The sequence below is a fragment of the Pyxicephalus adspersus genome, chromosome 8 (genome assembly GCF_032062135.1).
Source record: "Pyxicephalus adspersus chromosome 8, UCB_Pads_2.0, whole genome shotgun sequence".
In the NCBI taxonomy this organism is placed as follows: Eukaryota; Metazoa; Chordata; class Amphibia; order Anura; family Pyxicephalidae; genus Pyxicephalus; species Pyxicephalus adspersus.
In genome coordinates this window covers 11,694,276-11,708,254 of record NC_092865.1, presented here as the reverse complement: position 1 = coordinate 11,708,254, position 13,979 = coordinate 11,694,276, and the positions used below count along the sequence as shown (strand labels likewise).

Sequence of the window (13,979 nt, the reverse complement as noted above, 5' to 3'; positions counted from 1 at the left end):
TGAACCAACCTGGCTCCAAAGCTTTCTTTGTCATACAAAGTGATATGATGAGAGCACCAATCCACAGGGATTAGTCCTGGTATTAATTTCTACTTGTCAAAATAACTGGATCTATCCAGAGTTGACAGCCAAGGCGTTTAGTACGTTATATGACTCCCTGGACTATTTAGTTGTCAACTCTTGATGGAGTATTTTATGTCCAGACCAATTTCTATCTCCTGGCACTCTCAGCCTTTTACACACGCAAGCTTACATTCCCAGGAACTCCTTTGGGTTTTTAAAAGGAAATTGTAAGGAACCTACCTGTCCTGCGAGGCTGCGGCTTCCTGGGGGATCCCAGTCGCAAAGGGAGACGCCGCTGCAGTAGGCAGCATGGCCGAGGCTGCTGCCCTGCTCGCAGCGTGTCTCTCTCTGCAGGCGGAGGGATCCGTCCTGGCCAAATTACTGTTCGGCTAGGCGGCATCCCTTGCATCTCTATAGACGTGATTACAGAAAGTCCTGTTCTCAGCACTCCTTTGAATGTGCAAAGTAGGGCATGTCCCAGGGGTGCTGTGGGAAGAGGCCGCAGGGGATTCAGTTACCCTCCAATCAAATGGCGCCAGGTGGCGCAAGGTCATTGGTCACTCTGGCCATTTAAGGAGAACCTGTCCTAAGCACCATTGCCCGCTATAAGCCTCTGTGTACGCAGTGTGCTTGGGTGCGTTTTTTGTGTTGGTTAATGTTTCTCCAATTTGTTATTATAATAGTGACCCGGTCTGATACCTGACTCTTGCCTGAACTCTGCCTGTCCTGACCTCGGATTGTTTGTGACCTCTCTTGCCTGCTGCCTGCCCTGACCTTGGATTGTTCCTGACCTGCCTTTGCCTTACCCACCTGTACTACGCTTATCGGACTTGATATCTGTAAATACCCTGTCTTGTTTTATGACTATAATAAAACTTGATAAAAGGACTTTTGGAGTTGGCTGTGGTTTGTGTGCCCAGGCGCATTACAGAAATAGGGAGTTGCATCACTATAACATTCATTTGATTTCATCACAATTTCCAAGCTTGGCATCTACCTCGCCACCATCCCAATTCTAGAATTGCCCTGAGATCCCACAAGGCAAATACAAAATGTGTGCCTACCTTGAAATTGTTTTCTTCTGAAAAACAAAACTCTGTAGACCTGCTGAGCTTTCTACTAGGAGTATATGACCTTTTCATTAGTTTATAGGGGCCACAAACACATCAATATTTTCTCTTTAACTGAAAAAATTAATCATATTTGCAATCATAGTTATCATACTATACCAAGTCTGTAAAAAGTTATGAGAATTGTCCATCTGTTCCCCATCAAGAACCCTAAAACCTCAAGAAGATTTATTAACAACAATTACGATCATAGAATATTATATCTGATCATGTACAGGTGTCCTTAAAGAGATATATGTGGTCATCACTAACTTTGTGCATTTGATTAATTTGTCTCTGTCCTTGTCATCCGTTGTCCCATCACCCTTAATTTTTGTTCTCATGTATTTATATAGCACTTTACAAAGCCCATTGTCATGTCACTAACTTTCCCTCAGAATATGTCTTCACCACACTCATTTTTTAATGGTCCAACTCCTGCACATACTAAAGGCCAATTTTTTTGGGGAAAGCCAGTTAACTTACCTGGATGTTCTTTGTATGCTGAAAGAACCTGGGGCTCTTAAAGGAAACAAATACAAATTATATGCAATGTGTGCTCTGGCCACAAAACCCATATCTGGGACCCTAGAAAAGAATGCTTAGTGCTGAGCCACCTGGAATTACACACTGGCACCCATCACCATCATTGCCTGGAGATGGTTTATAATTTCAATGGACAGATTCCAACTTTCTTTCCCCTGTTCATGAGCTAAAAGTTAACTTTGACAAGCATGTACTGTACGTCATGTTATTTTTTAATAAAGCTCTTATTACTCTGTACAATGGTTATACTTAGTTTAAATGATCATGTATAAAAGAGGATCTGACTCACTCAATGCAGCACTTAGCGGAATTAGCTCCATAATTCAGCATTCCCGCTTTGCAGGAATTCCTAATACTTTCTTGTGTGACATTTTCTCCATGAATAATATAATACCAGGATGTGCAGCAGAAGAGAAAATGTGTACAATATTATAACTCACCTGATGTTCAAACACCAATGTAGATTCACTAGTCTCCGCGCTGTCTATGATAAGGCTCAGGTCAAGCTCGCTCGGTCCTGTCAGAAGAAAATAAGCATTTAGCAATTGGCTATTTTGCTGTTCACTTTTCCATGATAACACCTACACACTGACTTCATTTACAGAACCATTCCACATTAATTCATGTTTAACATTTCTTTTCTTTCTTGGGAGAAAAGGAGGCGTTTAACAAGACGCTCTCTATCTCAGATCTCGCATCCCTCAAAGATAGCAAGGTTTTGGATAATTAACTTCACTGACATATATTTTACAAAAATATCTTTTTGCAGAACAGCAGTTGTCTTTATGTAACATTTATTTTGTTCTTAAAGCAGATCTCCATGTGTTTTTTTAAGTAATGAACACATGGTGTTTAAAAAAAGGGAATGCAGCTCTCACTAAAATACTTACCCTATCTCCAGTACTTTCCCGCACTGCCAGACCTCTTTTAAGTTGAACGATGCCCAGCACTATTCAAACCACTTTCTATGATCCCAGGCTGTTGTAAACACCATGTTGTTTTGTGGACATCACACCAGTCTGGGCTCAAAGGAAAACAATGCAGAGAAAGGCAGCCATGCCAATATGTGAACCTGTTCTTTGCATCAATCAGGACCAAACTCCACCGCAGAAGAATAAAAGAGGAATGACAGCTTTCGATTCTTGTGACAAGCCACAAGACAGCTAGAAAAAGTTTGAATACTTTGTTTGTTTTAAATAAAAGCAACAGTGGATTTGGTTTCACAGGCCGTGGGAGGCAGAGGGTATTTTAATTTGTGGAATTGTGATTTATTGGAAAGCTAACCTAGGTTTCAAAAAGAGAGAGCACAGCAGTAACTATTCTCCCTACAGTTGAAGATTTGTATAGAGCCTTCTCTGAACAGGCAAAGAGGGAGGGGAGGAATCACTCAATTCATTTAGTTGTGTTCGCACATTAAAATTTCAGCTCTTTAAACAACAGGAACTCTTTCAAATTAGAAGGTAAGCGGGAAAAAGGGACCTAGGATCTTCACCTGTTAAAAGAAATCTAGAAGTCTCCCTTGCTTACATATTCATATATTTAGTCTGACTATAGGAGATGAATGTATTATGGTGTCTAGAAGTTCTCCTAGACCAATGATTGGTGGTTTCCTCCTGATACTGGGAAGATTTCCCTGTATAAAGTTGAGAGAGTAACCATTCACTGGTAAATGTTTCTCTCCTCAACCAATCAGTGGATTGGTGCCCATTCAGGAGGGTGTTCACCAAGGGGTAAATATATGAAGATCTCAGGAGAAAGGGAGAATTGGTCTAGTCTAGTCCAGGCCAGGTTCTGGGGCCTAAACAGTCGTGAGCCCTGGGTTTGACTGGGGCCTGAACAAGGATAATCTGGGTAAGAAAAGCTCAACTGATGATTCTGGAGCAGTGGTCCCCAACCTTTTGGAGCTCACTAAATGCACGGACTCTGGACCGCACATGAGCGGGGAGCCGTGTGTCACTCAAAGGGGAAGAAACGTCCCTTAGAGTGATGTCATAAATGCCAGAACCTGCCCAATCGCAGGTCTGAGCCTGCGATAGGACAGTGGGCGGGTTGTGTCCAGAGACACAAGCCATCCACCGCCCTGAGCCTGTGATGCGTACGGGAGACATGGCTCTGGCCAGTGCAGTCCTTCTCCTGACCCCACTGGTGCACTGGCCAGAGCCGAGGCCCACCTGTCAGATGGCCTACTAGTGGTCTGCGGACTGGGGTTGGAGACCCCTGTTCCAGAGGACAAGATTGCACTGGTACTCTGAGAATGTCAAGAGAGGGGCTACCTCATCTGAATTTGGGATGCCAAAAGCCAGCTATGGTCATTGACACAGGTTATCCATGGAAGCAGACTAAAGTTCAGGTGAGTTTCCTAAGAACAAAGAGAAAGATGATCGAGGAGAGCTTGGCAGTGGCTTGGTGCTTTTGATGCTTACTCCTCCATATTATGAGTTATGTAGTGACTGGACATCTTGCACCCCAACCCTTTCTCCCTTTACTCTTTAAAAGATCCAAAAAACCCCAGACTATAAAGACTTAGTGAACCTCACCAGAGGAGAGAGAACCTGCCGAAAATCAGCAGCTCCAACTAAGGCTGCATAAACATGTGCAATAATTGTCCTTGGAAACAATCTTTCACATTCCTTTCCAACGACAATAGACTACACGATGCATGAACAAATGCTGTACATACAGCTTCGTTCATTCTTCTCTATGGAGAGGGGAGGAGGAGAACGACAGAGCGGCACCCCACTGCACTCTCCTCCCTTCACTTTCATTACGATCGTTCCTTGTTCGTCGTCCATGGATCTGCCAGGAGGGTTGTCCAGATGTCGGACGTTGAGCGCTGTACACACAACAGATTTTCATCCGATATCAGCCCTAGAGAGATTATTGGACGAGAATCATCTGACATGTGTACGTAACCTAAATCATAACTGCCCAATCCCAGATTTAGATCTGTACATTTGTGCTCAGTTATATACAGTATACTTATTCACCAGAAACTGCTGATGAAAGGGGTGCATGGGGTGAAAGATAAGTTGCATGTACGAATGATTTCCATGATAATGTTGTAATGTGAACTTTTAACAAACTTGTTTGTTTGGAAATAGATAAATTATCTTGTATAGTTAATATAAACAGTGCTATTGGGAAGTATTAACGCATGCATTCTTGTTTTAACATAAACATGCACACATACCCAAAAGGCAAAAACTGAAAAATGTAATAATTATAATGTAAGTTAGAAAAACCCTTACAAAATATAAGACAAGCAGAGAGGCCTATTAACATTTATCAGGTGCCTGCAAGGTAGAACTGTCTAGCCTGCAGCAGAGTGCTGTAAATTTTTATTCCAGCACTAATGAGAGGAGTAAAAGGTTATCTCTTTTCTTATAATTATACACTGCAATAAAACACAAACACTGGAGGATCTGCCATGCAGAATATATTTACATGTAAATTATACACTGTATAATCAGTCAGATCTCACTAGGTAAAAGCAATCTACCTTGAGATAGAATGAGCAGGGAGGAGAGAGTATGTGAAAATCAGAAAGACAAATAGGGGTGAAAAAGAAAAAAAGGGTAAAAAAAGAGAGAAGCCAAGAGATAGGAATGGGGGAAGAGAAAAACAGGATGAAAGAGGGAGGAATATAAGGGGAGAAATGGGAGAAATAATGGAAAGAGACAACAAGAAGGAGAGAGGGAAAGTGGGAGAAAAAGACAAAAAGAAGTAGAGGAGATAGATTGCAGAGAAGGTTTGGGGAGAGAGAGAATGGGGGAAGCAACAAGAAGGAGAGAGGGTAGGTAATGGGTAGTGTGAGGGGGACAGAGTAGGAGAGAGAGCAAGAGATAGGAACAGGAGACGGCTGGAAAGTGTAAGAGGCAACAAGAAAAAGAGAGGGTTAGTAGGAGACGGGGAGAGAAGCAGATAAAGTATACAAAGAAAGATTGAGAGGGAAGAGAGCGAGAGTGGAGAAGAGAGAATGAAATAATGGCAGAACGAGTGGGGATAGAAAGTGGGGGGAAGGAGAACGAAATAGAAAGAGTGCAGAGACAGTAAAAGAGGCAACAATAAAGAGACATGGTTAGGGAGATAGGGGAAGAGAATGGGTACATGGAAGGGAGAGGTTTAGGGAGAGAGGAAGAATGGGAAAAGCAATAAGAAGGAGAGGGGAGCGAGAGTGGGTAGTGTGAGGAGGACAAAGTAGACGAGAGAGCAAGAGAAGGAGAGTTGGGAGAAGGCCTGCAAAAGTGAAAGAAGCAACATGATGGAGATGGACTTAGATGGAGAGGGAAAAAGAGGGAAAGTGGGAGAGAGAGGATGAGAGCAAGAGTGTGGCAAAAAGAGTGCACAAAGAGAGAGATAGTGGAGAGATGACAGATAGAAAGGGCGAAAGAGCCAAACAACTGGAAGGAGAGGGGATTAGAGGGGGAGAGTGGGGAAAAAGTAAAGTTTTAGAGATAGACAGAATGTGAGAATCAATGAGAAGGAGAGGGGAGGGAGAAAGTGTCAGAGAAAGTAGAGAAAGAGAGGGAGTGGAAGAACAAAACAGAAAGTGGGTAAAGAGATTGGGTATAGTAAGGGGGTTTGAGAGAGAAAGAGGGAAAAAGAGAGGGTTAAATCATGAAGAAGAAAAGGAGAGAGAATGATAAGGATAGAATGGGGAGAAGGAAGGAGAGACAGATAGAATGAATAAAACAATTAGAAGGAGACAGGGTGCAAGGCAGAATGGAAGAATGAGTAGAAAGAGAAAGTGAGAGGTTGAGAGAGTGTGGAGAGTTTAAAAAATTAAGAAAAGTGGGTAGAGTGAGGGGAGGTAGAGAGAGGTGGAGAGAGAAGGCTAAGATAAGTAAAATAGAATGGGAAGAAGTGAGAAAGACAATGAGAATAGGAATAAAGATTGGGGGGATAATGTTAGTGGGAATAGGGACAGGGGGTGAAACAGAGATGAGCAGGAGGGAGAGGGAGAGAAAGAGAATAGGAGAGAGTGTGGGAAGAAGCAGTAACAGGATAGGGGACAGAGAGTGGAACAGACAATAAGGAGATTTGAGAAAGTGGGTAGAGTAAGAGGGTAATAGAAAAAGAGTGGGTGAAATGAATAGAAAGGAGAGATAGCAGGTGGAGGAGGAGAGAGTAAATGGGGGAGAAGATCAGAAGAAAAAGGGGACAAAGATCAGAAGAAAAAGGGGACAAAGAACCAAAGAGAGTGGGGGTGAAGGAGGGAAATAGAGTAAACTGAGAGGGTTGTTTACTTATTTACTGGTATTTGAAGACTGATCTTTGTGCTTAGAATCATTGCAGTACTTGTATCCAATGAGTGTTTACATCTTAAAGTGTTTCCTCTCTAAAAATGATTAGCTTTCAGTTATGCTGGGATAAACACTTGATTAAAAATGCAATTAAAATATTGTAATAAAATTTCTTCTTTTCATCACATCCTGTGCCTTCTCACTTAGTAATTCTTGGCTGACACTGAATAAGGTCTCACATGTTGTTATATACCTGGAAGGTCATAAGAAGTGCATCCATTATTGATCACTTATTGAGGTAAAAACTTAGCCTAATTTAAATGTGGATCTTTAAAATAAACAGAACAGCATGAACAACAATCTACCCAGTAGCTAAAGTTGAAAGCTTCAGGTTGAGAACTGTAAAACAACTCGCTCAATTCTCCAAAGTAGTTTAAATGGAAAAATATAATGCAGAAGTGTTGTAAACAACCAGAGATTTTCAAGCAATTTCCTTTGAAAAATAATTACAATAATAATATAATTAAATTCAGTATGATGGATGGCACCGCAGCATGTCAGTATGTGTGTGGTGTGGTGCATTGCTGTACTTTGCAGTAGTTGGCAGGTGTGAATGGGCCCTTAGTAGTGCTTAGTTTGTTTAAGCCCAATTAAAGTCTAAAGCAAAACTAATCAGCTAATTTGAAGGTGCAACAAATGCCACATTCTTAATCATTTAATTAGCAAAAGTTATCCATGCCTAATGGCCCTGGACAAATTTGGGAAGGTCAATATGTTTTGGTTAATTTGACATTGATCCTAATTTGCATTTTTGAATAATTTCCAGACTTTTTAAAAGAACAAATAAGACTTTTATTTGATGTACCATTTTAATATAAACCCTGGGTTGATATGGCTTTCTAAGTGCATATATATTCATTTCTCTTTACTTAGTTGAATGGTTCTTGCCATAATATGGAATAGAATTGTGGTCAAAGGGCTAACTGTTTAAAACTGTGTAGCAACCCTACCTCAGCGGAACACAACTGATTGTCTCAACCACAGTAGCAAGGAAAGGAATAAAGCTGCGTACACACATGCAATTCTTGTCGTTGGAAAGGATCTTTCTCGATCCTTTCCAACGACAAAGAACTACACGATGCATGAACGAGTGCTGTACATACAGCACCATTCTGCTCTATAGAGAGGGGAGGGGGAGAACGACGGAGCGGCACCCTGCTGCGCGCTCTCCCCCTTCCCTTGCATTAGGATCGCTCATCGTTCATCGTCCGTGGATCCGCCAGGACGGATCCACGGACGATGAACGACCTGGGCTGTACACACGCCAGATTCTCGCCCGATATCTGGCCGATGCCGATTATCGGGCCAGAAAAATTTGATGTGTGTACGCAGCTTTACAGAAATTACCCTGAGACAGGGCACACCTGGTATTAGAAAACTATTCCAGGTGACAACCCCGTAAATCTGATTGAGAGAATGCCAGAAGTTTGCAAAGCCGTCATTAAAGCAAAAGGTGGGTAAGTTGAGAAAAATATATTATAAAAAAAAAATTTAATTCCATGTGTGTTCCTTCATAGTATGTGTGTGTGTTTAAAATTAATCACTTACTATGTGGAAAAAAATCAAAACGTCCATTGAATGAGAAGACATCCAAACTTTTGACTGGTACTGTATGGGATCACCATTTCATCCATAATGGTTTCACAAGAGAGAACTATTCCGATTGATTTTTGATCGTCAGTGGGAATTTGGCTGTCAGTGACAGCCGGGATCAAGAGCCTGCATCTGTGCAACATGAGGGCTACTGGCTGTAAAAGGTTGTAGGTTTAAAAATGTTCATTTACAGATTGTGGGCTGAAAGAGGGTAATGCCATACTACTGTTTGTGAAGGATTTCAAATCCAGTGGCAGCATTACATCCCTAAACATCGGAAGAAAGGTGCAGAGAGGGCTACTGTGTGTAAGCAGCAGTCTCTATGCAGTGGTCTGACAAAACTTCACCCCTGCTTAGTCAGAGCTAAAGCTTTGCAATTAGCAGGCAATTTTACCTTTGCCTTTTGCACAGCTCTAGTTCTTACCTTGCTGGGGGCAAATCAGTCTGAGGCTTTTATGCTGCTGCTTGACCTGAAATCCATTACAAACAGCAGTACATTTTATGTATGTATATATGTTTAGATTAGTTGACCCTGATCCATCTTTATGGAATGGGAGTGCCCAACAGGCATGAAAGAACCCTGCAAGGAGTACTTTATATGTGATCCCAAAATGTGTCAACAGAATAAGTTATGTCATGATAGTTTTGTTAAGGGTTGCTTGCCAGCTGTGCATTAAAATATCCTGAAATTTTTACAAATTTGCTCAAAAGCATTAAAATTCTTCTATTAACCAAATTCTGAAAATGATAATATTCCTGTATAATGGCCCTTAGAGGGTTAACAGAGGATTCATATGCTGAACTGTCTCTTGTATTCTGGCTATCACAGATGCTGTCCCTGGCAACAGTGCTAAATGCCATCATAAGCCAAGTACAAAAACATGAGTCCCTCTGTGCTGTGTCTGGCGTTGTCCCTGTGATATAGAGAAAGGAACAAATGAATAGAAGGCTTGCAGCACAAGGCCTTTGCCTTCAGAATTCGATGTCACAAACTAGAGAATGCCTTTCTTTCACGGAACATGATTGGAAAATGTCACTGAGCAACAAATAGGAGCAACCTTTTGACAAGGACATGAATTCAATGGATACAGAGAGATTGTACTGTACTATGATTTCACTTTCAAGCACTGTCAAAATGTGGTTCATATAGACTGTAGAAGCCAAAAAGTTTACTTGTCATGGTGGATCATACTCAACACCTAATTGTTGGAATATACATCCCTATACAAATTCAAAAATGTTTCTGGATTTCTGCAAAGCCAACAAAGGCCATGGCCTATGGGGCTGCCATTGGGGGGCATACAGATACAGTACACTATGTGCTGACTGCCAGTAATATATTCTAATGTTTAAATTAAGGTTGCAGAATACCACCTTGTCTGACTAAACAATCTATTTGTGTCTTCACAGTTAATGTTCCTGCACGGAGTGATGCATTAGCATGTTGTAGATAATGTTCATTCACCCCCTTTGGGTCTGTATAGTATGGCAGCGGACTGCCTTACCCTTTCCCACAGAAAGTTTAAACAGAATTATTATTTTTGTAACGATAATTGTTATTTTTGTCACTGATGCAGATGTTCCTTTGCTTTGTGCCCAGTAAAATAAAAAATAAGGGGATCTCACCAATGGATTGCCAGGTTGAAATTAAAACCTAGGAGGCTTTTAATCTTTTTTTACTTTATCTAAAGTTATACAAAATTTTAAAAAGACATTCCTTTACAAAGCAAAGTGACATGATCTCTGCAAAGCCTCCACTTCCTTGCCCTTATTTCCACCTTCACTGTATTGAAATGATTGGTGTTGATGACCTTAAGGGTAGGTGGGAAATGCCACTTCCTCAGTCACATTGCATGTTCTTAGCAATGGGCTGTTAGACCTAAGGAGGAACACATGGTATACATTATACACATACATAGTATAAACTATACCTATGTACCTATGTGTCCCTAATCATTTAAAGAATAGCTAATGATTCATGGTCTAGTATGCTATGCATGTTGAAATTGTTTGTACTCCTAAAGTTCTCTTAATGCTATGTTAATGCTCTATTAATCGTAACATATCTATCATAGTTTCATAAAAAAAGTTAGAACAGAAGCATTTGGTGGGAAAGCACTGCTAAAGTGAATATAGAAAGTCACTGGGGTGAACTTTGGAGAGACCTTGTCACTTTGCCCTGCACGGAAAATTATTATCTTATTATTATCATTATGTTTATTTTCTTGTGTTTATATAGTGCTGACATATTACATAGAACTTTACAAACTCATAGTCATGGCACTAATTATCCCCTAGAGCAGTGTTTCCCAACCTTTCTTAGTCGCGGCACATATTTTACAATTAGAAAAATCCCACGGAACACCACCAAAAAGTCAGACACGTAAATTAGCTACCTGCTGCCATCTAGTGGAAGAGTTTTTTTGGTTCTGCCTATCACTATACATCGCTGGTATAGACAAATGAAGACAAATTTTTTGCAGTAAATAAATCATTTTGGGACCAATTAACTGAAATTGGATAATTTCCCACGGTACACCCGAAGATCTCTCAAGGCACACTAGTGTGCCGCGGAACAGCGGTTGAAAAACACTGCCCTAGAGCAACTCACAATTTAATGGCCCCACCATAGTCATTTGCCATTAACACAGTCTAAAGCCAATTTTTTAGGGAAGTCAATTAATCTACCTGCATGTTTTTGGATGTGGGAGGAAACCGTAAATATAAGAGTTTCTATATAATGGTTTATTATATATAGCACCATTATCTCTTATAGTGTCAAAAGATTTGGGGAATCACAGCCTACAGTGTTTGATAGAATGCTAGGCTAGGCTGTACAGTGTTCTTACACAATTCCATCAAATCAGTTTTTATGTTTTATGTTGTAGACCAGTGTTTTTTTTTTTATTATTTATAGCCCGTCTAGCTCTATTTCACCATACAAAACTGCACCTGCGTTGTTTAGCAGTACAGCAGGTGATCTGAGTAAGTTACAATAACAATGCCTGTAAAATGACATCTGGGCCAGCGAGATAGATGAGCAGAGATTGTGATTCACTCACCTGCCACTGGCTCCTTAGCAGGAAATAGCTTACTGTCAACAGCAGCACTTATATCATAGAAGACTTCTTCCTCATCCCTGTCGGCATCAAACTGGAGAGAAACAGAAAGTGATCTTATTACTTACACATGTATTCACTGATAATATCCTCTGCGGAGTGCTCAGAAGATTGTTCTGTTGAACAAGACCGTTCTACAGCTCTTCTAAGCACCTACACAAAGTATATAGCTGTCAGAGACAATGGCCATAGGCTAAGAAAAACATTATTTAACAAGCATACAAATATTTGCAGAGAAACATAAACATTAGACATCAGATTTCATCAATATTCATCAAGTAGATTTATTCCTGAACTCCAGGTCAGTGGCTAAATAGATAGACAAATTTAATGTTCGATATCATCTTTTTCATCTGGCAATTGATTTAGAACTGTGTTATTATCCATGTCTACCTGCAAGAAGGACAGCTGGGTCAGTGACTGTACTTTGATCTACTTCAGTTGAGTTGCTTGGTCACCAACCTGCATCCCATCTTGTAATTGAACAATTAAGAAAAGAGTGTAGACCAGCCTTTCTTAAAGGGGACCTGTCATCAAAAATGTAAAAAATAAAAAGGAAGAAGCCCCCTCTTCTGTCTTTACTGCCAGAGCAATAAAGATCAAGTGGGAGCGCAGAGCCGTCTGGACTATCTGCATCACATATTCCAGGAGGATTTGGGCTGCTAGGGGATGGGCACAAAGGGCTGTTCCCCTCAATGTAATAAAAGTGTTGATCACAGATCTTGCAGCCTGCACAGTGTGGGATTGGGTAATGTAGGCAGAAGATAGCAGCACCTGGCGCTTCCTCCACACCTAGGCTAGGATGGCACAGGACTGAATCGAGGTCAGATGTGAAGGGATAGAGGGATCTACTGAAGTAAAGGTAAGTGGTATTGCTTATTTTAGTTCCACTTTAACTTTTTTACCGTAGAGGAACCCCTGTTAAAATAAATTTATTGGAAAATGCCTTTGATCAGTTTGAAGATTGTTCCCCTTACCATGGTGGTCTAAATGTATTTCTTATAGATAGAAAAAAAGATATTTGAGGGTTATGCATATAGGGAGGCCCATGAGCCTGCAAGGAGGGGAGCCAAGCAAGGGCCAACATGACTGTGGGGGGAAGGCCAAAAGATTAGGAGATGGTGTTAGGGGGAGGCTGATTGTTAATATGTTATTGATTGGGTAATTTTGTACAACAATGGGTGGGGAAAGAAAGGCTATAAAAGGCCAGGGGCAGTTCAATTTAACAGAATTTTTGAGATATGCCCACCCTTAAAGGTTGGTGGTTTAGGGGGAAGTTGTATTTGGCGGTGTGAGGTCCTCAAGGAAAACTTGTGTTGGTTAAAGGTATGGTACATGGTGATGGTTATGGAGAGCCATCGGTGGTATGGGGTCTCCAAGTTGGTGTAATAATGTTGGTGAAAAGGGTTAATGGCGGGAGGTATGCGTAATTGACATAGTTTTTGAGTCTGTGGAGTGGCGCCTGGGAGCAGTTGTGTGTATCAATGAAATGTAGATCCCGGGTTATTGTTTTAGGTGGGGTTAAGTATGGTCGAGGACCTGCCACCTGGCTATTGGGTTTACTTGGATTGTTATGTTATTGGCATTAAGCTATGGTTATTATTTATGTTGTTATTTATACATATTTAAATGTTAAGGTATGTTAAATATTGTAAGTCAATAAACGGCCAGAAGGCCATTTTAACCATACCCGAGTATCAGTCTTTTTTGGGAAAAGGTATGGGTGGGGGTTGGGTTAAAGGTTCATGTATAGGTGGAAAGAAGGCTCTTGCATGCCACAGTCATGGCCAGCCCACATTAGGAAGGTATCATCAGGAGGACAGTGTGCCACACTTCATGGAACCCCTGGAAATCAATGGAGGAATGCTAGTTGAGAATGGCTGATTTAGACCCTCACTCTTCTAATCTTAGCATTGTACAGAATCAAGAATGAAGAATGATTAAGGCATTCATGCCTCCAGCAAAGTGAACAGTAAGCAGTACCATAGTGGCAATACCAAATTCTACTCCAATCCTCAGAAATTAGCAATCAAAAGCAACATCGCCTTAGATCGCACATGGCAGATATATAGATTCACTAGGCACACTGGATTTCCATCCAGAGTTGTGGCAATAAATGAATGCAATCTTTTAGAAGAGTCGCACCGCAGTGTAAAGTCTTCTCCAGCACATGCCTAGGATTCTCAATGGGGTTAATGTCTGGACTCTGTGGTGGCCAATCCATGTGTGAAAATTATGTCTCATTC

The 13,979-nt window shown here is 41.0% G+C and overlaps 1 protein-coding gene across 1 annotated transcript in view; it reads right to left on the bottom strand.

Annotated features, from left to right (window-relative positions):
* The window catches only part of AK5 (adenylate kinase 5), a 137,519-nt gene that overhangs the window by 44,985 nt on the left and 78,555 nt on the right, over positions 1 to 13,979 (bottom strand). Inside the window, exons 7-8 of the mRNA XM_072419503.1 lie at positions 11,677 to 11,767; positions 2,159 to 2,235 (exon numbers count right to left, since the gene is read on the bottom strand). Of these exons, the coding sequence (XP_072275604.1) occupies positions 2,159 to 2,235; positions 11,677 to 11,767 (168 nt within the window). The remainder of the gene's footprint in view (positions 1 to 2,158; positions 2,236 to 11,676; positions 11,768 to 13,979) is intronic.